The following is a 22497-nucleotide window of genomic DNA, read 5'->3' on the forward strand; positions in this document are numbered from 1 at the left end:
GTGGTTACTGAGATTAGTCAAAGAGGGATTAAGGATTCTGTTTGTTGTGGTGTTAATCATCATTGCGTGTTGTATTGTAATAAATGTGGTTAAAGGGTTACTTGCAAAACTGTTACATCAGGCTTGGTTTGCTCAAAGAAAAAGAAAAAAAAAAGGAAAAAAAAAAAAAGGGTGGGGGGGTATTGTTGAGGGATTTTTTGAAACAGCAAAAATCCCATGGCTTGCTGCAGCTGAGCAAACCAAGCTACCAGGGCAACTATGAGAAGTTCCCATGACAGTGTTCCCACATCGCCCAATTGAGGAATTTAGAAAAACATTGTTACCAGCATCTGGCTTCAAGGACAAGGTCCACCTGACCGCTAACTACAAGGGGCTTGTTTTCTTGCAGGTGGGGTTGTTTTCTTGTAGTTGTTTGTCTGAGTGCTTTTGACCAATAATCTTGTGTGAGACACGATCCGCCCCTGCTAAGTTCACTATAAAAGTTAGGCTATTCGGGCAATAAAATGGAGCATGATCTGACCATACTGGTGTCTGTCGTGCTTTCAGCCGTGCTTCCTGCGACATGCTAGCATATTCCTCGCCCACAAGAACTGGCATGGTACATTCAGCCTCACAGGAGGAGCGTTGCCAGTTGCTATGTGTATATAACGGTTGGACGTAATGATCTTTGAGGTGCTTTCCAACCTACATGATTCCATGGTTCTATAGTTCTATGACTGTGAGAGGCCCAGGGCACCAGGTTGGCGTGGCCTGCACCACTCTTTCTCCTGAGATCAACGACACAGAGAGGAGCACTGGGGGCAAAACTCTGCCTGAGCTTTTATTCACAGCAGAATTCTCAGCCGCAGCTGAGCTGAGGCTGGGGGCAGGGTGTGGTGGGGCATCTGAATTCCTGGGGCACTGTCCTGTTCCTATCAGTGATGCCAGTGTACAGCTCCGAGCGCCCTCCTGGTGCTGGCAGCTGGGCGCTGCTACTCCCACTCTTCTGCGATGAAGCTGCAGCACAAAGCACTGCGCAGAGCCCGAAGCGCCTGTCTCCTGATGTGGGCGGGCCGTGGCTGGTGTGCCGGGGCTTGTGTGAGGTCATGGATGCCTGTGGGAGACAGAGAGGTGTAGGTTAGGGCCTGAGCAGGTGATGGGCAAGCCCCTGCCTTCCCCCCACACCACCACCAAGGCCTTTCCCCCAAGGGGAGGGGTGGCCCAGGACCAGCCAGCCCCCCTGTGCGTACCGAGCCCTTGCTCCTGCTCGCTGCTCTGAACAGGCCCATCCAAAAGTCCCTGGGACGGCTCTTGTTTCTGGCACGTTGCTGGCTTGTCTGCTGGTGTATCTTTGATGCAGGAGGACTGTGCTTGTATATTTTGGTCAAGGCTGCGTGTGTTTAAGAACTGTCCTCCTGTCTCTTCTCCAGATGTTTCCTCACCCGCACACTCCGCACTAAAGGCAGCTGCAGCAACGGAGAAGAAACCTCTCGGGTGGGCTCTGAAGATCGCCACCTCTGCCTGTCCCAAGAGCCCGGAGCACAGCCTCCTTCCAAAACACAGGAGATCAGAAGATCCTCTGCCATCTTCCCAGGGATGCCCACAGCTCTTCTCTTGGTCCTGTCACTTGGTCATTCATCTGAGATTTCAGCAGCTGGACGTTGTTACTTAGGCTGTGAACAAAGTCTGTGGAAAATTGTCTTTGGACTCTGCTCTTGCAGAAGACCAGACGGCCAATGTCCTTGAAGATGAAGTCCACACCCTGTTTCTTTGCACGGGTGTAGGACAGAAAGAGCAGCGTCTCCTGAATGCAGCGCTGCATGGTGTCCCTAGGAATGCTGGTGTGCAAGAACAGCCAGGCATAATTCAGGACAGCAGCTGGAGGTACACCTGAGGGAAAAGAAGCAAGGAGCAAAGGAACTAAGACAGGCCTGCAGAGGAGGGCAGTCCCGTTTGGGCAGCGGCTGGACCCTCCAGCACTGATGCCCTGCTGCTGCTCTGCACCTGCAGCTGCGCCAGCTGCCAAGAGGAGAAGTCAACCACCAATGCAGCCATCAGGGTGCCAACAGCACAGAGAGGGATGTTTCCAGGAGCCGCTACCGGCCAGAAGGTGCTAGGCGTTGCTGGGATGTAGTGTGATACTGCATCCCAAACTTTCACAATCCCTGAAAAGCAAAGGAAAGAGAGGTCATGCTGCAAGCCAGCCTGCTCCTGCAGCACAGCCCTGGTGGCCATGTGGACTGGTGCCCATGTCCCGAGACCCTCCCTCTCTCTCCCCACAAGAAACTGTGGGTCGAGAGGGCTGTGTGGGTGCTTTTTCTTGAGGCAACTCCTGTCGGGCTCACCATCATTTGGGAGGTGCGTGAGAGTTGGGAACATGAGGTGGCTGCTGCACAAGATGGCAGCACTCCTGGCCTCCATCTCTCTCTGTCCCTTCTCCACCTGTAGGAGCGGAGGCTTCCCCTAGCCCAGCAAAATTGTCATGGCCCCTGCAAACACTGTCCCGATAGGCTTCTCGTGCTCCCAGCCAGAAATGGGAAAGAACAGAGGAGACAGCTGCCAGCTCTTCTCTTCCCGTTTCTCACAGCTCATATGCGGCACGGCTGAGGCTGGTTACCACTGTCTTTATTCAGTAATATTTAGCTTGTACACGCCAGCACCTTTCACATTCGTTCCATATGCAAGTCTTCTCACTCAGCCTAAGGAAGGGAAGAGAAAGGAGGAAGGTTCTAGGCTGATGGAGACATACTCACAAATACTTGCCTTTTTCAGCAAGACACCCCAAAACTGAGGTTTCCTTAGACCTGTCCTCATCTCATGAACTCAGCCCCGAACACTGCTGCCATCTCCTGTCAGTTAACCCCAATAGGTTATAAAATGAGCCCCACAGCTGCTCGCTCACTCCCCTGCAGTGGGGTGAGTAAGAGAATCAGATGGGTCAAAGTGAGAAAAGCTGCAGGTTAATGGGACGACATTTTTATAGGTAGAGCAAAAGCTGGACCTGCAAGCACTGCCAGGAGCCAGCTCTCACACTGCCTGCTCTTAGTGTCTTTCTCCATCCTCACTACTACTCCCTTGTTCATTTTCTCTATGTCCCCCGGGCTGTCTGAGGAGCTGTTCATCTCCAACCCCTCCAGATTCTATGTGGTCAGTCAGGGGCCACAGAAGCAAGCATACTCACTTGGGAAAGATAACTATGCTACCAGAGCTCATCTGTGAGAGGGCCAGATGTGGCTGAACGCATCATCCCTCGCCTCTGCAAGAGAAGCAGCCCTGGGTGAGATCCCATCCAGGACAGGATCCCCTTCTCAGCAAAATCAGCTAACCTTTAGGCTGCTCAGGCAAAAAAAAACAAACCTTCCTCCCTTCCTTAGAAACAACAGAAGCTGCTCGGCTAGCATGCACACCCAGGTATAACATTGCCTGACTTTGTGCGTAGGTGAGACTCAACTGCCTCAGACAGGAGATAAGTCACACCCACCACAAGTCCTTCTGGATGGCCTCGGGACTTCCCAAGAACCTTGAGCAGTGTTGAAGCCCTCAGAAACTTACACTGAGACAGGTTTCCAGAGAACCACACAGCCAGTGGCCTTAAAGCTGAAGTCATGATCCTGCTGCTCTGCCATGGTGTGCTGAGGAACGCAGTCGGTGGAAAACTGCATTTGGACTCAGCCCTTGTGGAACACCAGATGGCCAATGTCCTTGAAGACGAAATCAACAGCCTGCTTCTTTCTAAGGGTGCAAGAGAGAAAGAGCAGGGTCTCTTGAATACGGCGCTGCACCGTGTCCCGAGGAATGCCGGTGTCGAAGAACAGACAGGCATAATTCAGGAAAAGAAAACGGGATACACCTAACGGAAAAGAAGCAAGGAGCAAAGTAACTACACAGGCCTGCACAGGAGGGCAGTCACCTCTGGGCCTCTGCTGGACCCTCCAGCATTGCTACAGAGCTGTCTTTCTGACTGCTCATCTGGAGGAAGAGAATCCCTGAAAGACAGAGCTCCAAACGCCTGGGGCAGCACAAAGCAAGAGGACTTTCACTAAGTATTGCAATCAATGGTGGCCACTATATAAGCTAAATGGCCACTTTACGGATCAATCGACTATAACACTATCTTGCAATTAATGTTTTTGAGGAGAGAAGGAAAATGGGATGAGATGTTCTATATTGATATGCTGTTTCAGTATCTTGGAGGGAAAAGGTATGGAATTAAGTTGGCCCCTGACTGAGCTTTTGGTGCTGGCATTAGAAAAGTACAGGCTGGAGAAAGATACAGGAAGTGCTAAAAGGGTTGTTGAAGGTGTTAAAGGTGTGGCATGTAGTATTTGACAAAGCTGTTTGAAGTCCAATGAGCGGGGAAAGACGATGTAGGAATGTTAATAGGTCTGCCTCAGCCCGAGGCTGAGATCTCAAAATCACGGGTGTGAGCCCTCTGGGGCAGAGGGACCCTGATGGGTCCCAGAGAGTTGGCATGGAAACAGAAAAGCAGCTAACTCTTAAAACAACCTGAGTTCATGTGTGAGCTCAGATTGCTAATGGGACTGAACTTTCAAAGAGAAAAATAATAATAAATAAAAAAAAAAAATGGACCTGGCTTCAGAAAACAAACAGAGGCAATTGGTTAGCCTCTTTCCAGGGCAATCAGCCCCTGATTTCGGAAAGAAATTGTCTTAGTTTGCAGGATAAACTTACAACAGTCAGGAATGATGGGGACCTGGGGCATCTACCCTAGCAGGTCCACTGATTGAAATAAAGCTAGGGAATGAAGAAGTGAAGCTTGAATTTTTTGTTGGTTACGGGCGCTTCTTTCTCTGTGTTAATTAGTCCGTAAATGTAATAGGAGCAACGGGCCAACAGGAAAAGGCATTTTTTTGCAATGCTTGAAATTTAAAATGGGAAAAAGGATGGGAATTACAAAATGAGAAAAACAGTCAAGTTTGGTTCATGGTACTAGATTTAAAGGATGCCCTTTTCTGCCTGCCCGTGGCAACTGAAAACCAGAAACTCTTTGCCTTTGAGTGGGAAAATAATAATAGAGGATGGAAAACTCAGCTTACTTGGACAGTGTTACCACAGGGGTTCAAGAATAGCCCCACCATATTCGGGAACTGTGATCTTGAAGCTTGAAAGACCCCTTCGGGAAAAGGGGACATTGTTGCAATGTGCAAATGATAGCTACTGAAGAAGAAAAGGAATGTGTATAATGGACTGTTAGTTCGCTACATTTTTTCAGCACTAATACTGTGAACCCAGCCTCTTTCCTCAGTAACAGAGTTTCCAGATCACCCATTCATGATTGCATCAAGACCATGGACACGGTATCCTCCAGCTGACCAGACTTAAAAGAAATACCCCTAGAAGATGTGGAGGATTGGTAGATAGATGGCAGCAGCTTCGTCCGCCAGGGATTTTGCCTCACAGGATATACGGTAACAAACATCAGCCCAAAAGGCTGAAATCAGCACCTTGATAAGAGCTTTTGAGCTGGCAAACATTTGGACAGATTTGAAATATGCCTTTGGTGTGGTGCATGCACACAGGGCAATTTGGAAGGAGAGAGGACTTTCATCTTCTTTTATCTTCCTCAATTAAACATGCAGAAGAGGCTGATAGCAGTTACTAGAGAAGAAGGAAAAAGGAGGCCCAGACAGGAACAGCCCCGACTAGGCAAGGAGCAATGCGCCCTGTGTAAGAAATTTGGGCATTGGAAAAAGGAAAGCCAGAATGGAAAAGAAATGGAAAAGGGAACCGGAGAAGGGAGGTGGTGGTGACATGCAAAAGACGACTAAAGAGGACTGGGGGAATTTACCCCAGCAGATCTGTTGGTTACAAAAATGAAGATGGGGAAAGAGGGAAAAGAGGTGGAACTTATGGTGGATGCGGGGGCAACATACTCGGTTTTAAAGAAAGCATTAGTATCAGTGGGGAATTATTGCATTGTAGTGAAGGGGGCAACTGGCCAATCTGAAATAGCATATTTCTGCAAGCCATTGAAATGTAAATATGGGAAACAGTGGGGCATTCACAAGTTCCTATGCATGCCCAGCTCCCCGGAGTAACTCCTAGGGAGAGATTTATTGTAAAGATTACAAGCAACCATTTCATTTAAAAATGGGGAGATTATTCTGGAGGTAAATGATCAAAGATACGTGGAAGTGTTGAGTTTGATATTGACAGCTATTGAGACCAAAGAGGAAATTAGTGAGGAAATCCTAAGTCAAGTGTTTTCTTGAGTATGATCTTCTAAGGTAACACGGAAGGCAAAAAATGCACTTAAACAGTGTCCCTTGAAAAAGGAAGACAGAGAAGGAATTAGCCTGATAATTGATTAACATGCTTAACACCAGAGCTAACTTGGTTTACCGTTTTAGACCTGAAGGATGCCTTCTTTTGCCTCCCTCTCCATGAAGCCAGTCAGAAAATCTTTGCATTTGATTGGAAAAGCCCTAAGAGTGGGCACAAAACACAGCTCACGTGGACGAGGTTACCTCAGGGCTTTAAGAACTCACCCACCTTATTCGGAGAACAACTTGCAAAGGACTTGGAGACCTGGAAAGCCCCATCAGGAGAAGGAAGGCTGTTGCAGTACGTAGATGAGCTCCTTATAGTCACCCAGACAGAGGAAGCATGTGTGGCCTGGATGGTAAGCCTCCTAAATTTTCTGGGACTACAGGGGTACAGGGTATCGAAGAAGAAGGCTCAGGTGGTAAAGCAGAAGGTGACCTACCTGGGTTATGAGGTTAATGCCAGACAACGGACCCTGGGGCATGATTGTAAAGAAGCGATACGTCAAACCCTGAAACCCGAGACTATAAAAGAACTGTGAACCTTTTTGGGAATGACGGGGTGGTGCAGATTGTGGATCTATAATTACGGATTGCTTGTAAAAGCGCTCTATGTGCTCATTGCAAACGGGAACAGGGACCTCCAATGGAGAAAGGAGGCCACGCGAGTCTTTGACCAACTGAAGAAGGCTCTCATGTCAGCCCCAGCTCTGGGACTTCCAGATGTGAATAAACCATTTTTCCTCTTCTCCCATGAGAAACAGGGGATTGCCCTGGGAATACTAGCACAGGACCTGGGCCCATAGCGAAGGGCAGTTGCTTATTTTTCGAAGCAGCTGGATGCTGCTGCCAAGGGATGGCTGGGATGCCTCAGAGCCGTTGCAGCAGTGGTGCAAAATATCCAGGAAGCACACAAGTTCACCTTGGGACAGAAAATTACTGTGCTAGTGTCTCACACAGTGTCCACAGTGCTGGAAGTGAAAGGTGGTCACTGGCTTTCCCCACAAAGGTTCCTGAAATCAGCAGAAACCAAGGGGAGCCAGTACACCATGACTGCCTGGAGACCATTGAAGCTACCTACTCCAGCCGTCCAGATCTGAAGGACACTCCTTCTGATGAGGTGGAAATATGGGAGCAGCTACATCATCAGCGGAAAACAACACGCTGGGTATGCAGTTAACACTTGCAAAGACGTAATAGAAGCTGGACTAAATAATGAGATTATTGGAAGCAGTTCAGCTGCCTGAAAAGGTAGCAATCATGCACATTAAGGCACACCAGACGGTGAGCTCAGAATTGGAGGAAGGAAATGATCTGGCGGACAGAGAGGCAAAAGAAGCAGCAGAAGGTGAGGTAGCAACTGAGGGAGCCCTGATTCCAGACAGGCAAATTCCCCTTGAAGGTGAGCTTGTATATAACAAAAAGGATAGAAAATTAATTGAAAGTCAGAAGGGAAAATATAACCAAGAGGGATGGGCTATTACCAAAGAAGGGAAGGGAAGCTAGTCATCGCCTCCAATTTATTGTGGTCACTGGTAAAGAAAGAACACTGGAAAACACATTGGGGAATAGACGCTTTGTATAGCTATCTAATTGGAAAAAATATTGCCAGGAACTAATATGCTACCATCACTCAAATAGCTTAATATTGTGATCTTTGTCTCCAGACTAACCCCCAAAATGCCCCCAAACCAAAACTATGTCAAATTGGAAAAGGCCATGGGCCTGGGCAACAGTGGCAAATTGACTTTTTTTGAACTTCCAAGAAAAGGGGGGTGTCGATATTTACTGGTGTTAACAGATACCTTTTCAGGATGGCCAGAGGCTTTCCCCAGTAGGACTGCCAAAGCCTGAGAGGTAGCTAAGTCTCTTGTAGAGAAAACTTTGAAACCACAGTGGGAAGGACTATACCAGGTGCTCCTTAAAACCTTCACTGCAGTTAAGATCAGGGAACAGAGTGCCTGGATTCACCGTTCTCAAGTGAAGAAAGCTCCAGAACCCCCTGGAAAGTAACGCCAGGTGATGGTGAACTGAAACTAAAGCTCAGTCAAGCAAAATGAGGACATCACGGTCAGGAGTATTTAGTAATATGGTTAGCCGGAATTTAGTTAACAGAATTGTTTTATTTCTATGGCTTATAAGTTGTAACTGTGATTCAAGAAGATGCCTCTATGATAATAGAGAATGGTGAGCGGCCTTGGTCTGAAGCTGTAACAACAAAGGATAAGAGCATTAACGGAAACTTAGCAGTTGTGGTTATTTGGCGAACAAATGATGACCATTTAGATACATTATAAGAATGGCAAAAATTAGGGCAAGAATGGACGCACCAAAGAACCGTAGGGGACGAAATTAAAATAGGGTGCCGAATGATTAATGGAACGACCCACGAGAAAGTAACGGGGATTTTAGTAAAACCTATTTCCAAAAGTGGCCAACAAGAAGGTTGTATCCACCCAGGTAAATCAGATTGGTGGTATAATTTTGTATTTACACAGACTGTAGTAATTAGCTGGTTTTGGCTGTACTTCCTACAACAGTGGGACAAAACTAAAACAGCCCCTACAATCATCCTTATTGGCATTGGGAACTAGCCAATGGCAAATTTCACAGGTGTTACCGAGATAGGAAAAGGCTGAAGACCAAGACCACAAACTAATAACAGATGCACTTAGTATGGTTCAAGATAATGTATCTTTCGCTCTTAGCTGTATACAAGCACAGTTATGGATGCAGGCAACGGCTGCCTTGATCATTAGGGAAGGAAGTGAAGGCATTTTTCTGGCTGAAGTCCAAAAGGCTGTTTGGGACAATGCCAATGATTTTGAGAAGAAGTTCCAATCTTGGTAGACTCTGGTAAATTTTACCTATGATCCCATTGTTAACATGGCTACTGCCTTTGTGCCTACTATAAGTAATGCCACAGTTTATGTTATCCACCCTATCCTTGCACTAGGATTAAACCATGAGGAGACAGTGCTCTATCCTTCGGAGCATAGAACATGGGCATGGATGGAGAATGGGAAATGGCAGTCTGTAAGTCTAGAATCATGTGTTACCTGGGAACAACAAGGATTTATTTGTGAAAGCAACACAATTGATGCTCAGGATGTATGTCTTGACACGCAACAAGGCGTTTGCCACTTTGAAATTCATCCAAATACTAGTCAAAAGACTGTGCTTGTATATATTGGTCAAGGCTGCGTGTGCTTTTGTACAAGTAGATAAGGAAGACGTGACTCTCCCTAGCAAAAATCATTCTAACTTTTCTAACTTTGTTAGAATTGTCAGGTGTGATTTTCTGTATTTGGCACCAGTGGTATCCCACCAGTTGATCAAGTCTAACAACACAATCTATCACAAGTTATTACCTACACCTGCTGGGGTGAACCTCACGTTAGTGAAGCAACTAGTTAAACACCAAGACCTGATCAAAATTTTTTTTTAAAAGAAAGCATTCAGGAAAATGGAAAGAAGACTCTAATCCCTTTCCATCATGATACAAAGGAAATAAGCAGAGATTTGCAAAGAGTAAAACAAGACAAATCACAACCGGTGGGACACACTCTTAGGATGGTCGCCAACTGCAACTGGGATTTTGAACACATTGTGTCACCCGGTTGTTGTTTTACTGATATTAGTTGGTATAAGTTTAATATTGTCTTTTGTAATACTTTTGGAATTGGAAATGGTTACAATGAATGGCCATACTAGCTTCCTTGACAAAGGTACATGGCAAGGTATTGAGGGGTACATACCGTAGAGACTGGGAAGAAGAATTTTTGTATTAAGTAAAAGAATTTACTAGATTTTCCAGAAAAGGGGGACTGAAACATGGGATTAGAAATTAGAGAGTGATTGATTAAGAATGAATATGTAGGCAACACTCATTGCTTAATATGTGCTACATTTGAGATGTGCCTGTGCTGCGCTTAGCCCTCCAGATAACAGGAGCCCCTGGGACTCCAAGAACCAGATCAAACCAACCTTATGGTTCGGACTGTGACCAAGGGCTCAGAGATAAGGAGCACTGTTCTTAAAAGGACAAGATAAAAAATGTCAAACATGCAAGGCCTCCAGATAACAGGAGCCCCTCAGGCCCGAAGAACTGGACCAAACCAACTTTATGGCCCAGATTATGACCAAGGCCTCAGAGAGCATGCGCAAGGAGACGAGGTGAAAAGTTCAACCCTGATGAAGACATCTCACTTCATCCTCACGACCCTCAGTGCCCACCACCAGAAGGCACCGCGCAAGCACAGAGGGGAGGAGTTTATGGAAATGACTTCTTGGAACTAATTTTAATACTAAGCGGGGACAGGTTATGAATATGTATAGGCATACTGGGAAACCTCATGCATATGTAAATCTCTACTGCATATAACCAAAGCAAGTTGCCATGTTAGGGGCGCACGACTTTGGTGGGACTACCCCCCGTGCCGCCCAGCGCTGCATAAACATACCTACTTTACAATCTTACTGATTGTGAGGTCAGCTTTACAAGAGTCAATCTTACCTGTTCATGTACACTCTCCCTCCATCGTTGCGTCTCCCTTCTTTCCCAAAGCAAAACCCTTGGGTGCTTGGAGAGGCTCTTCCCCTGCAGCTCTTCCCCGAGGTATGTAGAGCCCAATCCTGGAAGAAAGACCAAGGCAGTGTGACTCCAGAGCACCACATTCTAGGGCTGTAGGGTGCTGGTCTTGGTGCCAGCATCTGAGAGGGGCTTGCTGTGGGCTGGGCAGGGAATAGACATTCCCCCAGCCCTAGCTACACAAAGAGAATGCCCCCTCGTCCAAAACAAGCAAGAATCAGTGTGGAGTGGAGGAGGAAACAGTGCTTGGAGAAGTCTCCCTCCAGCTCCTCCCTGAGCACTGGGCAAGCCCTGGCACTGCTGACCTTCCGGAGAGGAGCTGAAAAGCTGCCAAAACGCTCAGCCGAGGGCTGCAGAAGCAACGCACCCACGTGGAAAAGATGATGACACCTCCAGAAGCTGGATGTGGGACTATGCTTTTTCTCTCCCATGTGGCCAAATCTGTTGTGCCTAGCCTCTGCAGGAGAGACAGTCCTGGCTGAGACCATGGCCAGGAAGGGATGCCCTTGCCAACGGAGGCATTGCGGCTGCTCAGGCAGAAAGCAGCCCACGGGCAGAGCTTGCAGGGCTTAGTGTTCACCCCTCCTTACAAGCAGCACAAGCTGCGCAGCGAGTGCCTGAACCTGGTAAATCACTCCATGGCTTTGTCAGGCGCAAGGCTCCTGTGCCTCATCAGGAGACGCGTCTGACCCAGAAGGACAAGGCCCTCCCAATGCAGCACTGCAATGTGCCCTTGTGTCCAAGGACAGCCAGGCATAATTCAGGAAAACAAATCGAATTACACCTTACGGAAAAGAAGCAAGGAGAAAAGTAACTACACAGGCCTGCAGAGGAGGGCAGTCACATTTGCGTAGCTGCTGGGCCCTCCAGCACTGACGCCCTGCTGCTGCTCTGCACCTGCAGCTGTGCCAGATGCCAAGAGGAGAAGTCATCCACCAACACAGCCATCAGGGTGCCAACAGCATGGAGAGGGACATTTCCGGCAGCTGTTGCCTGCCAGAAGGTGCAAAGCATTGGCAGGTTTTGGCTTCTGAGGTACTCAGGCTTTTCTCTGGACCTCCTGGAGGAGCTGTGGAACCCCTCCACTGCCTTCCCAGCAGCAGCTGAGCATGCAGCCCACATCCTTGCACATTGGAGCTCTGACATTCATCTCTCTTCTTACCCGGAAAAGTTTCTTTCTTGTAAGGGAGCCCATGAATACTGGCAAAGGTCTCTGAAACATCGAAGATGGGCTTCTTTACATCAAGGAGCTCAAAGCCCACCATGGGGAGCTCCTCTTTAATCATGAAGAAGGCACTGAAGAAGGCACAATAACTGTCAAAATGTCACATCTCCAGAAGCATTTCCCTTCTAAAAACCCAGGTAGGTGGACCACAGCGGCCACCTGTCCTGCTCTCCGGTGACCCTCACCGGCAGGTGCTTGAGTTTGGGGCCTGGCTGCAGCAGAGCGCTTGCCCTTGCCCTGTTCTCCCGTCCTTGTGGAGCTCTCCTGACACACTGTCAGCAGCCTGCAAACACAACAGAGGAGGATTTGCGGCGAGAGATTTTGCTCACCTGCTGGGTGCCCAGGCAGGAACCTGCCATCAGTGGGACATGCGTCAGGCCCATTGTGGAGTTCACCAAGTCCCTGCGTGCAAGGAAAGCTTCTCGATGACTCAAGGGGAAGAGCTCTGGGGCTGCCTTCTATGGCTTTCCCCCAGCCTCATTTGGGAGAAGGCTCTTTTTCCCCAGCAGCCTGGCCCAGCTGTGCCTTCCCTGTCGCCCTGGAGAGTCTGGCTGGAGAGCGACTCTGGGGTGTGAGCAGCCGGCTCTTAATAGCAGGAGGCATCCCTGTCAGGAGGAAAAGAGAAGGCTAGTCAGAGCTGCTCCTTGGTGGCCACAAAATTTCTTCACACAGAGGGTGGTGAGGCACTGGAACAGCTTGCCCAGAGAAGCCGTGGATGCCCCATCCCTGGAGGTCTTCAAGACCTGTTTGGATGAGGCACTGGGCTACTTGCTCTAGTGAATGGCATCCCTGCCCATGGCAGGGGGCGGGAGGGAATAGAAGATCTTTAACTCAATTGCAACCCAAGCCATTCTGTGATTCTCTGGAAAGGTTCAAGATTCCGCTCCAGTGAGGAGAGCTGAGTGACACTCCCTGCTCCCTTCAGGGAGAAGGGTGCCAGTGAGAGCCCAGAGGCCTCACTGAACAAGGGGCTGTGGAAAGAAGGCTGTTGCAGCAGAGGACTACCAGAGCGGGAGCTCCTCCACAGTCTTCCCGGGGATGTCCACAGCTCTGCTCTTGGTCCTGCCTTCCTGCAGGGCCTCCTTCCTCTTCCCCAGCTGTTTCCTAACACGCCAACTCGGCCTCCCCTGGTCCCAGGAGAAGTGGGCACAGCTCCCTTCCACACAAGGTTTGTGACTGTCAGCTGCAGGGGAGCTTCAGGACTTTGGGTCTGCAGGGGGACAGCTGGAGGCAGGGCATCTCCATGGTCATCCCCGAAGCAGCCAGGGGATGGAGAGCCAAAGCCCAGAGCTGAGCGACCCGCATCCTGGATCCCTCGGGCAGCCTGCTGCAGCTCAGCTTTCCCTGGCCTTTGTGGGAGCTGGCCCACGCTTGCTTGGCATTGATTTCCTCACAGGATCTGCCTCAGTGTTCTCCTCTGGGGGGTGAGGGATGAGGACATGCTGCTGCTTCATACGCACTGCTGCCATCTGCAGAGACTTCGATTTCAGGTCCACAAGTGCTTTCTGTGGGGTGGCAGCTCTGGGAAAGAGCGGAGTAAGAGGGCAGCATGAGGCTGCAAAGCCCACCTTGTTCAGCGCGAACTGCCTGCGGATGAAGTCGGATACTGCATCCCAAATTCTCCCCGTCCTTCCAAATCAAACCCACAATATCCCCTTCAGCCGTGCCCTGGGGACGGCAACAAGGCCGCCAATGCCACGCTGCGGGCTGGCACGGCCCGCTCATCCCAAGTTTGGGATGCGAACAAAAGATCTTGCGTAATCTGGGGCTTAGTTTTGGTCGGGAACCTGACTGTTCAAAAACGGAAAATGTAGGGGGATATAATCTAGCCAATTTAAGGTCATCTTGTAATATTAATATCCAAGTAGCATACGACCCTGATAAGGAGTCTGGAGTGGATGGATCTTCGGAAAGTGGGTGCAAATTAGGTATAGGGTATTGGTGGCTATGTGGCGATGGGAGGGCAAGGAAGAATTTACCACCTAATTGGAAGGGTCATTGTATAGGGGGATATTTGGCATCTCCCAATTCTTCTTATAATGGGCCTGCAATACCTATTGGTATCTTAAGGTCCCCATGGAAACGCATAACTCGAGCAATCCCACTGAATCCTTTGGTAGAAGGGCCCACAGGATACCATCGTTTTGTTAGATGGTTAATTCCTAGCTTAGGAGTGAGCGATTTGCAAAAGGCAATGGTAAATATTTCAGCCGAATTAGAACGGATAGAGAATTCCACCACAGATGCAATAAAAGCACTACAGGTAGAAGTCTCATCTCTCAGTAAGGTAGTTTTACAAAATCGAATGGCATTAGATTTATTAACAGCAAAGGAAGGAGGAGTGTGCACTGTAATAAACCGGAGTTGCTGTACGTATATTGATCAATTCCGAAGAATAGAAACCAATTTAGAGGAGATATGGAAACATACTCACCTATTGCATGAGGTGTCACGGGATGACACCTCGCTTGGCTTTACTGAATTATGGGAAAAACTAACCAGTTGGTTACCAAGTTTGACATGGTTAAAACAATTGTTTACTACGGGCCTGGTTCTGTTATTTTACGGAATATTTGTTTTCCTGATATTACAATGTTTCAAAGGAATATGTGCTTACAAATAGCTATGGAGAGGGGGCCGAGAATAAGTACAAAGTGAAAGACTTTATTGATTTAGAAGAAAAGGGGGGAATTGAGATGGGGAAGATGTTAAAAAACCTATCTGAACTAGTATCTAGCTACATTACATACATGGTAAAGTACCTTAAGTATTGGGGATGTGGATGAGAACCTAAAAATATCCTAATTATAGGGATGTAGATGAGAAGCAGATGTAAAAAGAAGATATCGTTCAAGGCTAACGGATGAGGGAAGAATGAACATCTCGTTAAGAAAGAAGGAACAACTTGTTGGCAGGAAACAAGGCAAAGATAAGCAAAAAAAGGCCTAAACTATCCAACAGAAGGTCCAAGTTCACAAAGGTAAAGAGAGTTTAACCTCCTCTTCCTCGTTGCCTTCATCCTGAAAGACCCCTGCCCACGACCACCGGGCTACATTGCTGCTACATTGCTGCTTCTCCCACTCTTCTGCGATGAAGCAGCAGCACAAAGCCCTGTGCAGAGCCCGCAGAGCTCTCCTGACGTGGGTGGGCCGTGGCTGGAGTGCCGGGGCTTGTGCGAGGTCATGGATGCCTGTGGGAGACAGAGAGGTGTAGGTTAGGGCCTGAGCGGGTGATGGGCAAGCCCCTGCCTTCCCCCCACACCACCACCAAGGCCTTTCCCCCAAGGGGAGGGGTGGCCCAGGACCAGCCAGCCCCCCTGCGCGTACCGAGCCCTTGCTCGCTGCTCTGAATAGGCCCATCCAAAAGTCCCTGGGACGGCTCTTGTTTCTGGCACGTTGCTGGCTTGTCTGCTGGTGTATGTTTGGTGCAGGAAGACTGCGCTTGGCCTCCCTGCTTGGCAGCAACCTGCATGGGGAGAGCAAGAGCACAGGCAGGTGATGGAAGGGATGTCAGCCCTTGTGCCTGGGACGTTTGGGAATGGAGAGCAGCAGGCAGCTCCCCAGCACGCACACTCCACGCACTGCTTCTGCCTTGGGCTGCCCTCGGTGCCTGGAGACCACCACACGCGCTGGGCTTACCTGGTGCCCAGGAACCGTAGCCAAGGGAGTAGCCACTGCTCCGGTTTCATCAACTGCTGTACAGTCAACAGGCTCTGGGGTGGGAGGAGGCACCCTGGGCCGTGCAGCCGAGGGAGCAGTTGGTTCCTTTCTCGTGGCTCCCTGCATGATGGCTACAGAACGGAGTAGCACTGCAGCAACGACAATCTCGGCTGTTTCATCCAGCTCTTCCTCAGAGACACTGGAGGCATGTCGTGCACGTCCCTGGCTCTCAACCAGCACCGCAGTGCTGTGCTCACTGGGGCTGGGACATGCTGATGGCTTTGACTCTTGACCTCCAGGTGTCTGGGGAGGCGCTCTGTACCCCTCATCTGCAGCCTCCCTGTCCACGCTGCTGGATGAGCTGCCTTCTTCCTGGGGAAAACCCTGTGGTTCCTGGAAGAGTCAAAGCATTGGTGGGCCTTGGCTTGAGAGGAGCTCAGGCCTTTCTCTGGACCTCCTGGATGAGCTGTGTAACCCCTCCACTGCCCTCCCAGCAGCAGCTGAGCATGCAGCCCAAAGTCCCCACGCGTGGGAGCCCAGACAATCATCTCTCTTCTTACCAGGAAAAGTTTCTTTCTTGTAAGGGAGCCCATGAACATTGGCAAAGTGCTCCAAAACCTGGAAGACGGGCTTCTTTACATCAAGGAGCTTAAAGCCTGCTATGTCCTGTGGTGGTTTTACCGTACTGGGCAGCTAAACCCCACAACCGCTCTCTCACTCCCCCTGAGGAGGGGGAGAAGTAAAGCAAAGAACAACTCACGGGTTGAGATAAGGATAATTTAATTAAAGGGAAATAATTATAATAATTAAATAAAGACTACCATGAACTAAACAATTTAACTAAGGGGAAATAAAAAGGGAAAGGGGAAAGGGAGGGGAAAAAAGGAAAATAAAAAGAAGGGAGGAAAACAAACAAAATAAATGAAGGCTATATGGAAGTGCAGAGGAAAGAAATTACTCTCTACTTCCCACAAATGAGTGGTGATTGACCACGTCCTTGAAGCAAGGCCTCAACGCACGCAGCCGGTGTTCGAGAGGAGGACCTACGTCTTCCAAACGAGAGCCCACCCCTCCCCTCTTCTTCCTGTTTCCACCTTTTATTGCTGAGTGTGACACCACATGGTATGGAATATCCCTTTGATTGGTTTAGGTCAGCTGCCCTAGTGATGTTTCTCTCCTCACCTTTTGCCCACCCCCTAGGAGGGTTAGAGAAAGGCCTAATACTGTGCCACTGCTGCTCAGCAGTAGACACAACACTGGTGTGATAACACTGCTGTTCCAGCTACAAGTACAGAGTACGGCACTGTATGGGCTGCTGCCGGGAAAGTTAACATTCCAGCCAGACCCAGTACAGGGCCGCTCCTGTTTAACAGCAAAGAAGGTGCCCAGCCCAGGTACTGTGACACCCTGAAAAGCAAGAAATCAGAAACATGGGTCAGTATTTCTGGGGCTTCTCCAAGCAAGAAGATGGGCCCTCATGCCTTGGCCACTGCTCATGAGAAGATGCCAGGCAGTGTCACTCTGCAGAGCCCTGGAGATGGCCTTGATGTCACGGATTTTCCCAGTTCCCTCCTTTTTTCCCTCTAAAGTGACGCTGGGCTAGTAAGAGCACAGCCAACACCCTCAGCTCAATAAAAATCCCCCAAAGAGTTCCCTCCAACCAGTTCCCAACAAGTAGGGAAAGCCTTGAGTGCCAGCACCAGCGACATGCTGGCCTGCCCACTCTGGCCACGGGCAACACACAAGCACCAGGCAGAATGGACCCGTCCTTCTGCTGGGGCTGGGCTCTTCTTTTGTGCATACTGCCAGAGCAGCAAGGGGCAGATCCCGGGCTGCCAAGCCCAACGAGCCGCCGCCAAGCAGGCACCAGAGGCTGCAGGAAGGTTCCAGAAGCAGCGGCAGCAGCCCGCGCAGGGGCAGCCACGAGTGCAGGAGCCGCTCATGGGCTGTGGGCTCAGCGGCAGACGCCTGCCCCTGCAGGGAACAAGGCCCACCCAGAGCCTGCCCAGCAGCATGGGCCTTGCCCAGACATCCTGGGGGGAAGCCCTGGCCGCAACAAGTGAGCGGGGGGCATGCAGAAGCCCCTCACAAATGCTGACGAAAAACAGGGCCCTCAAAGTGAGAGGCCATGTCACTTACCATGACAGCCCCGGAATGCGGAGAAAAGCAGCACTGCTCGCTCCAGACAGCACAAAGTTTCCTTCAGCACAAAGAAGAAGAAAGGCCTCTTGGCTCTAGATGCCGCCCGACACCACTGACAGCCGTGCTGCGGACAGGCCAAGGCCTCAGCCATCTTGTGGCGCGGGGGGCAGGCAGAACTGCAAAATGGCCGCCAGGGCTGTCAGAGGGTGGGGCTGGAGCCGCCCTGTCAGGGAGCAGCTTTTCTCTCTCTCTCCCTGCACTCAGGGAGCACTTTCCTGTAGATCCCCTTTCCTGTAGGGCCACAGCTGAGCCGAGCATGCCAGCACTGAGTAGGAACCTCTCTCCTTTCAGTCCCATACAAACCTCGAGAGTGCCCCAGGGGGTGTGCAAGGTGATCCATTTGGGTGTGGGAAGGAAATGCTAGAACTGCCATTTGTTTATTCATGAAATCTCGAAAGGGAATAAGGAAGAAGGAATGCTTCACGAGTGTTTAATATAGAGCTTGTGCCTGGCACGCTCCCTCAGTGTCTCCATGTGTCAGATGGCCACGTCGCACGTGGTCTGTGAGGTGTCCTGAGGGACGAGCTTGTGCCCCACAACACGGAGGGCTTCTCCGTGGCACCCTCACTCGTTCACAAGCTTTCAGCATTATGTGACGTAGCAGATTACATGGGCTGGGTTCAGTAGACTTCAGGATGATGTGCTTAAAAGGGATTTGAGGAAATCAGTTCAAAGGATGCCTACAGATTGGGATCTCTAAGGCCAAAGGCAGCAATTCAGCAAGAGGTATTCCACCCAAGTGGAAGTGACAGCAACTTGCATCGAGGCTGCCTGATGAGGGATCAAAGTCTCCGAAAGTTTTAGGAGGAGAGAATGAAAACTGTGAGAGCATGTGAGAGAAAGAGAGCTCTTCACTTTCTTGTATGAGTGATGTGACAAAAAATTTCAACTTGTCCTTCAGTTTTGTGCTGTGCAGATTTAAAGTCCCTGCTGGCTTTCCTTCCTTTCTTCTTTTCTCCCAAGTTTCAAACTCTCTCTCTCTCTCTGTTTCTTGGCCATGTGCAGACCCGAGAGGTCATGGAAAAGCTGTTTTCCAAAAAGAGGCTCTTAACTTCAAAGCTCCCTTGGCAGCAGTACCAGCAGGGAAGGAAGACTTGTTGCTAATTCTGGGCTGAGTGAGGAGTGAGGGCAGGTGCTTGATGCCTTTTTTTTTTTATTTCCTGGGACCAAAGGGAAGGTTGCAGTGAGCCGTTACCTTGGAAGTTCCACCCTTGATCCTTGGAAGGATCAAGAGTTCCCAGCTCTTCCCAGCTCTCCAGGCACAGGCAGGTGCTGATGCTGGATCCTAAGGGCACCTGGCTTTCAGCAAGGGAGAATCAGCAGCCTCAGCTAGGAGGCCTTCGTGGCTGTCTTGGGAGGCCACGAGTGGTGCTACTTGAACTGCTTAACAGTCCCACAAAAATTGTGAGGTGGATTATTGAGGGAACAGAGCATCTCTCCTATGAAGAGAGGCTGGGAGAGATGGGACTGTTTAGCCTGGAGAAGAGAAAGCTCAGGGGGGATCAGTGGATAACTGCATGCCTGCGGGCAGGGTGCAAAGGCAATGGAGCCAGGCTCATTTCAGTGGAGCCCAATGACAGGACGGGAGGCGATGGGCACAGAAGCAAACACAGTGGCTTCCACCTGAACCTAACCTCAGGATCCATTTCTGTAGTGTGTGGGTGAGCGAGTCCTCTCACGGGTTCTCCAGTGAGGCTGTAGAGTCTCCCTCCTCAAGGGGAGACACTTGAAAGCCATCTCCACAGGACATGCTCCTTGGACACTGGTGCTGGGTGGCAATGTTTGAGCAGGGGGTTGGCCAAGCTGACCTCTTCAGGTACCTTCCAACCTCAACCATTCTGTGTTTCTGTGAAATCAGAACACTACAAAGCCCATGCTGGTCCTTCCAGCAGGAAGCAACAGACTTTATTGGGCTCGCAGCTGCTCCCAGCTGCGAGGGGTCCTCGCTGGTTTCCCTGATGCTCGTGTCATCTTTGGCATTGGAAGCACAGGGATTTTCTCACCAACGCTGGGGAGAGAAAAAGAAAGGGTTCAAGTTTCTGTTCCAGTGAGGGCAGCGGAGTGACACTCCCTGCTCCCTTCAGCCCCAGTCCTGTGCAGAGTGCATATGCAGGAGTCCCAAGGCTCTGTGTGGCCTTGCGGGGGCCCCTCGAGTCTCAGCCAGTGACAGGGAATCTACGCAGCGCCAGGCCGAGGCGCTGTGTGAGACCGGGCTGGAGACCTTTGGCCAAGCAGCTACGGAAGGCCAGGGCAAGGGTTCTCGTGGGCCTCATTGCCCAAGGAAGGGGCTGTTGCTAGTGGAATGAAGGCTGTTGCAGGAGAGGTTTACCAAATCAGAAGATCCTCTTCTATAAGCTTTTCTCTCTCTCTCCCTGCACTCAGGGAGCACTTTCCTGTAGATCCCCTTTCCTGTAGGGCCACAGCTGAGCCGAGCATGCCAGCACTGAGAAGGAAACTCTCTCCTTCTCTAGAATCATGGTTCTATTCACTGTGTCTATCCATGTGGCAACTCCCACAGGAATTTGTCAGACTTCAAGTTAGCCAAGAAGAGTTCCTATGTATGAAAGCTCTGTTACTTCTCAACACAAGTAAGTTCCTTTCTTTCTTTGTAACATATCACTAGTAAAATTTTTGTTTTGAGCAACATTGTTTAACTAGACAATTGCTGAGCTATCTGGCTAAACAAATGGAAAACTTCTTTAGGAGGAAAACGTTAGTATTCCAAGACCTAAAGGTATGCTTGTAATGTTTGTAAGGAACAAATAATCTGTGTTTCATCATTGGTTTTATACTGTATAAAGGCACTGGGGAAATATTAGATCCCTTTTCAAATACTTGTGTACTGTATTAAATATTTTCAAAGCAAGTATATGGACTTGCTGTCAGAAAGCTGTTCACTTTAAATGACTCTACACAGATAAAGCAACCCCTGTAAGCCCTACACCCCTCTATATTAGAAATACATAGCTATATGTATTTAATTATTTTTCAGGTTTGTTGACTGAGGGCTTTATTCTGGCCAAGAAGTTAAAGTGTGCTTACTCAAAAGAATTAAGAGAGTGGACATGGCAAACGATGCTACCATTTATTTTATATTTTATTTTTTATTATTATTTTTACTTATAGAGGTTTAGCACAGCTATAAACAAGTAGATTTTTTTTAGTTGTTTGCTTGAGAACAGTCTGCTCACTTCAATCATACACATCTTTGTAAGAATACCATATACAGCATTACATTAAACTTTAATTGGAAGATGTGGTAGTTGATAAAATTATCTTCTGAAGCTTTTTCTAAAACACAAACATCAGTACATCTGCCGATGCCCTGAACAGTCCCCAAGAAGAAAGTTTTTAAATTGTACAGCTGCTATTAGTAACTAAGCACTAAGCACCTCCTAGAACTAGAAGGGGAACCTAACATTGAAGTTTGGTTCTCTACATACTTACTGAGTGGTAGAAGAGATGTGTGAGTCCTTCATAACCTGCTATTTGGCTGTACAAAGGCTCAGCAAAAGATAAAGAACTAAAATTTGTTCACTCAAACCTTACTTGGCTGTTATTTGCATAAGTTCATGCTTAAAAAAGCCTCCAATCAGCAGAACACCAGAACACAAGGAGGAAAGATTAGAATTAGCTCATATGAATATGAAAATTACTAAAATAATAAAAAAATAGCATACACTCTGCTAAAGCAATAAAAATAACGTGGACAAAAATCTCTGTGATTAGTCAATCTCTGATAACTGCAGTCGCTTTCTTGGAATTGCATCGAGGTTTTGAATGTATAAGCATTTTCCACCTTTCCATCACTTATTGAACTCTCTTGTCTATGTGAATTTTACAGGGAAGTCTTAAATTTCAGTGAAATGTTGGTACATTTGTGACATTCCAGCTCTCCACTTCCATACAATAAAGTTCAAATGAAATTTTTAAAAATACTGCACTGGTCAACTCCCTCTCAGTTAAGAGCGGATCAGTATTCAGTATTCATCAGTAACAGTATTCATCAACCTACTATTCTTTATCAACTCCATTTCCCTCAGAACCTCATTTTTAAGGTCATGTGTTTATATATATGCAAGAAATTAATTTTAAAAACATGAAAGTATTTTTACCTGTGCTGATGAGTTTTGCTTTTTGTTCTCTCCTACACTTATTGTCTTATAGGAAAAAACAATTTGTCAGATCTTTGGGAAAAGGAACACACCTAACCGTTGTTGCTGAGACATTTAGTAAATGTTTGGTACTGTATAAATACAATACTCTCCACAAAACTGTGTTCAAAAAAACATATAACTTGATTGTTGCTTTATAGTGGTTTTTTTTAAGACTGTTTTTATTTCAGTCATGCTATTCACCTTAATCCTCTTCAAATGTGAAAGTATGGCCATTTCAAACTTTCATATACTAACAGTAAATCAAGTCTGAACTTCTAGTCTCTCATTCTGTCTTCTATTTAATTTATTATTTAGATGAACTAGTTTTACTTTTTATATCATATTAAAGAAACGTAATTTGTATTTAACATAAATGTCAATATCAATACATTTCTAATTC

The 22497-nt window shown here is 48.3% G+C and overlaps 1 protein-coding gene across 9 annotated transcripts; it reads right to left on the minus strand.

Moving 5' to 3' along the window:
• Positions 1–807: 807 nt before the first annotated feature.
• On the minus strand, positions 808–19970 carry LOC113842126 (uncharacterized). Of its 9 annotated transcripts, XR_011806527.1 has the most exons (12): positions 16299–16792; positions 15718–16131; positions 15406–15544; positions 15076–15269; positions 12409–12684; positions 10780–10898; positions 3532–3829; positions 3161–3235; positions 2325–2678; positions 1984–2144; positions 1422–1869; positions 808–1093 (listed from the first exon to the last, which is right to left on the minus strand). XR_011806527.1 is itself a non-coding variant. In XM_027448809.3 (4 exons), the coding sequence occupies exons 1-4, from the start codon at positions 16335–16337 to the stop codon at positions 15052–15054; spliced, it is 810 nt and encodes a 269-aa protein (XP_027304610.2). In that variant the 5' UTR covers positions 16338–16790; the 3' UTR covers positions 14697–15051. The 9 variants fall into 9 exon arrangements, 1 of the variants encoding a protein (XP_027304610.2); XR_011806531.1 differs by lacking the exon at positions 16299–16792 and adding an exon at positions 17878–19957 and having other exon boundaries at positions 1422–2144; XR_011806528.1 differs by having other exon boundaries at positions 1422–2144; positions 3532–3711.
• Positions 19971–22497: the final 2527 nt, after the last annotated feature.

This window comes from Anas platyrhynchos, chromosome 1 (assembly GCF_047663525.1).
Source record: "Anas platyrhynchos isolate ZD024472 breed Pekin duck chromosome 1, IASCAAS_PekinDuck_T2T, whole genome shotgun sequence".
NCBI lineage: Eukaryota > Metazoa > Chordata > Aves > Anseriformes > Anatidae > Anas > Anas platyrhynchos.

What these genes read in the sequence shown, in the direction of transcription:
- LOC113842126 (XM_027448809.3), bottom strand. Translation starts at nt 16,337, where the DNA reads ATGTTCATGGGCTCCCTTACAAGAAAGAAACTTTTCCTG. An exon ending in CAAGAAAGAAACTTTTCCTG is followed by an intron (nt 16,132 to 16,298) that starts GTAAGAAGAGAG and finishes TGACTCTTCCAG; the next exon opens with GAACCACAGGGTTTTCCCCA. An exon ending in GAGCAGCGAGCAAGGGCTCG is followed by an intron (nt 15,270 to 15,405) that starts GTACGCGCAGGG and finishes TGTCTCCCACAG; the next exon opens with GCATCCATGACCTCGCACAA.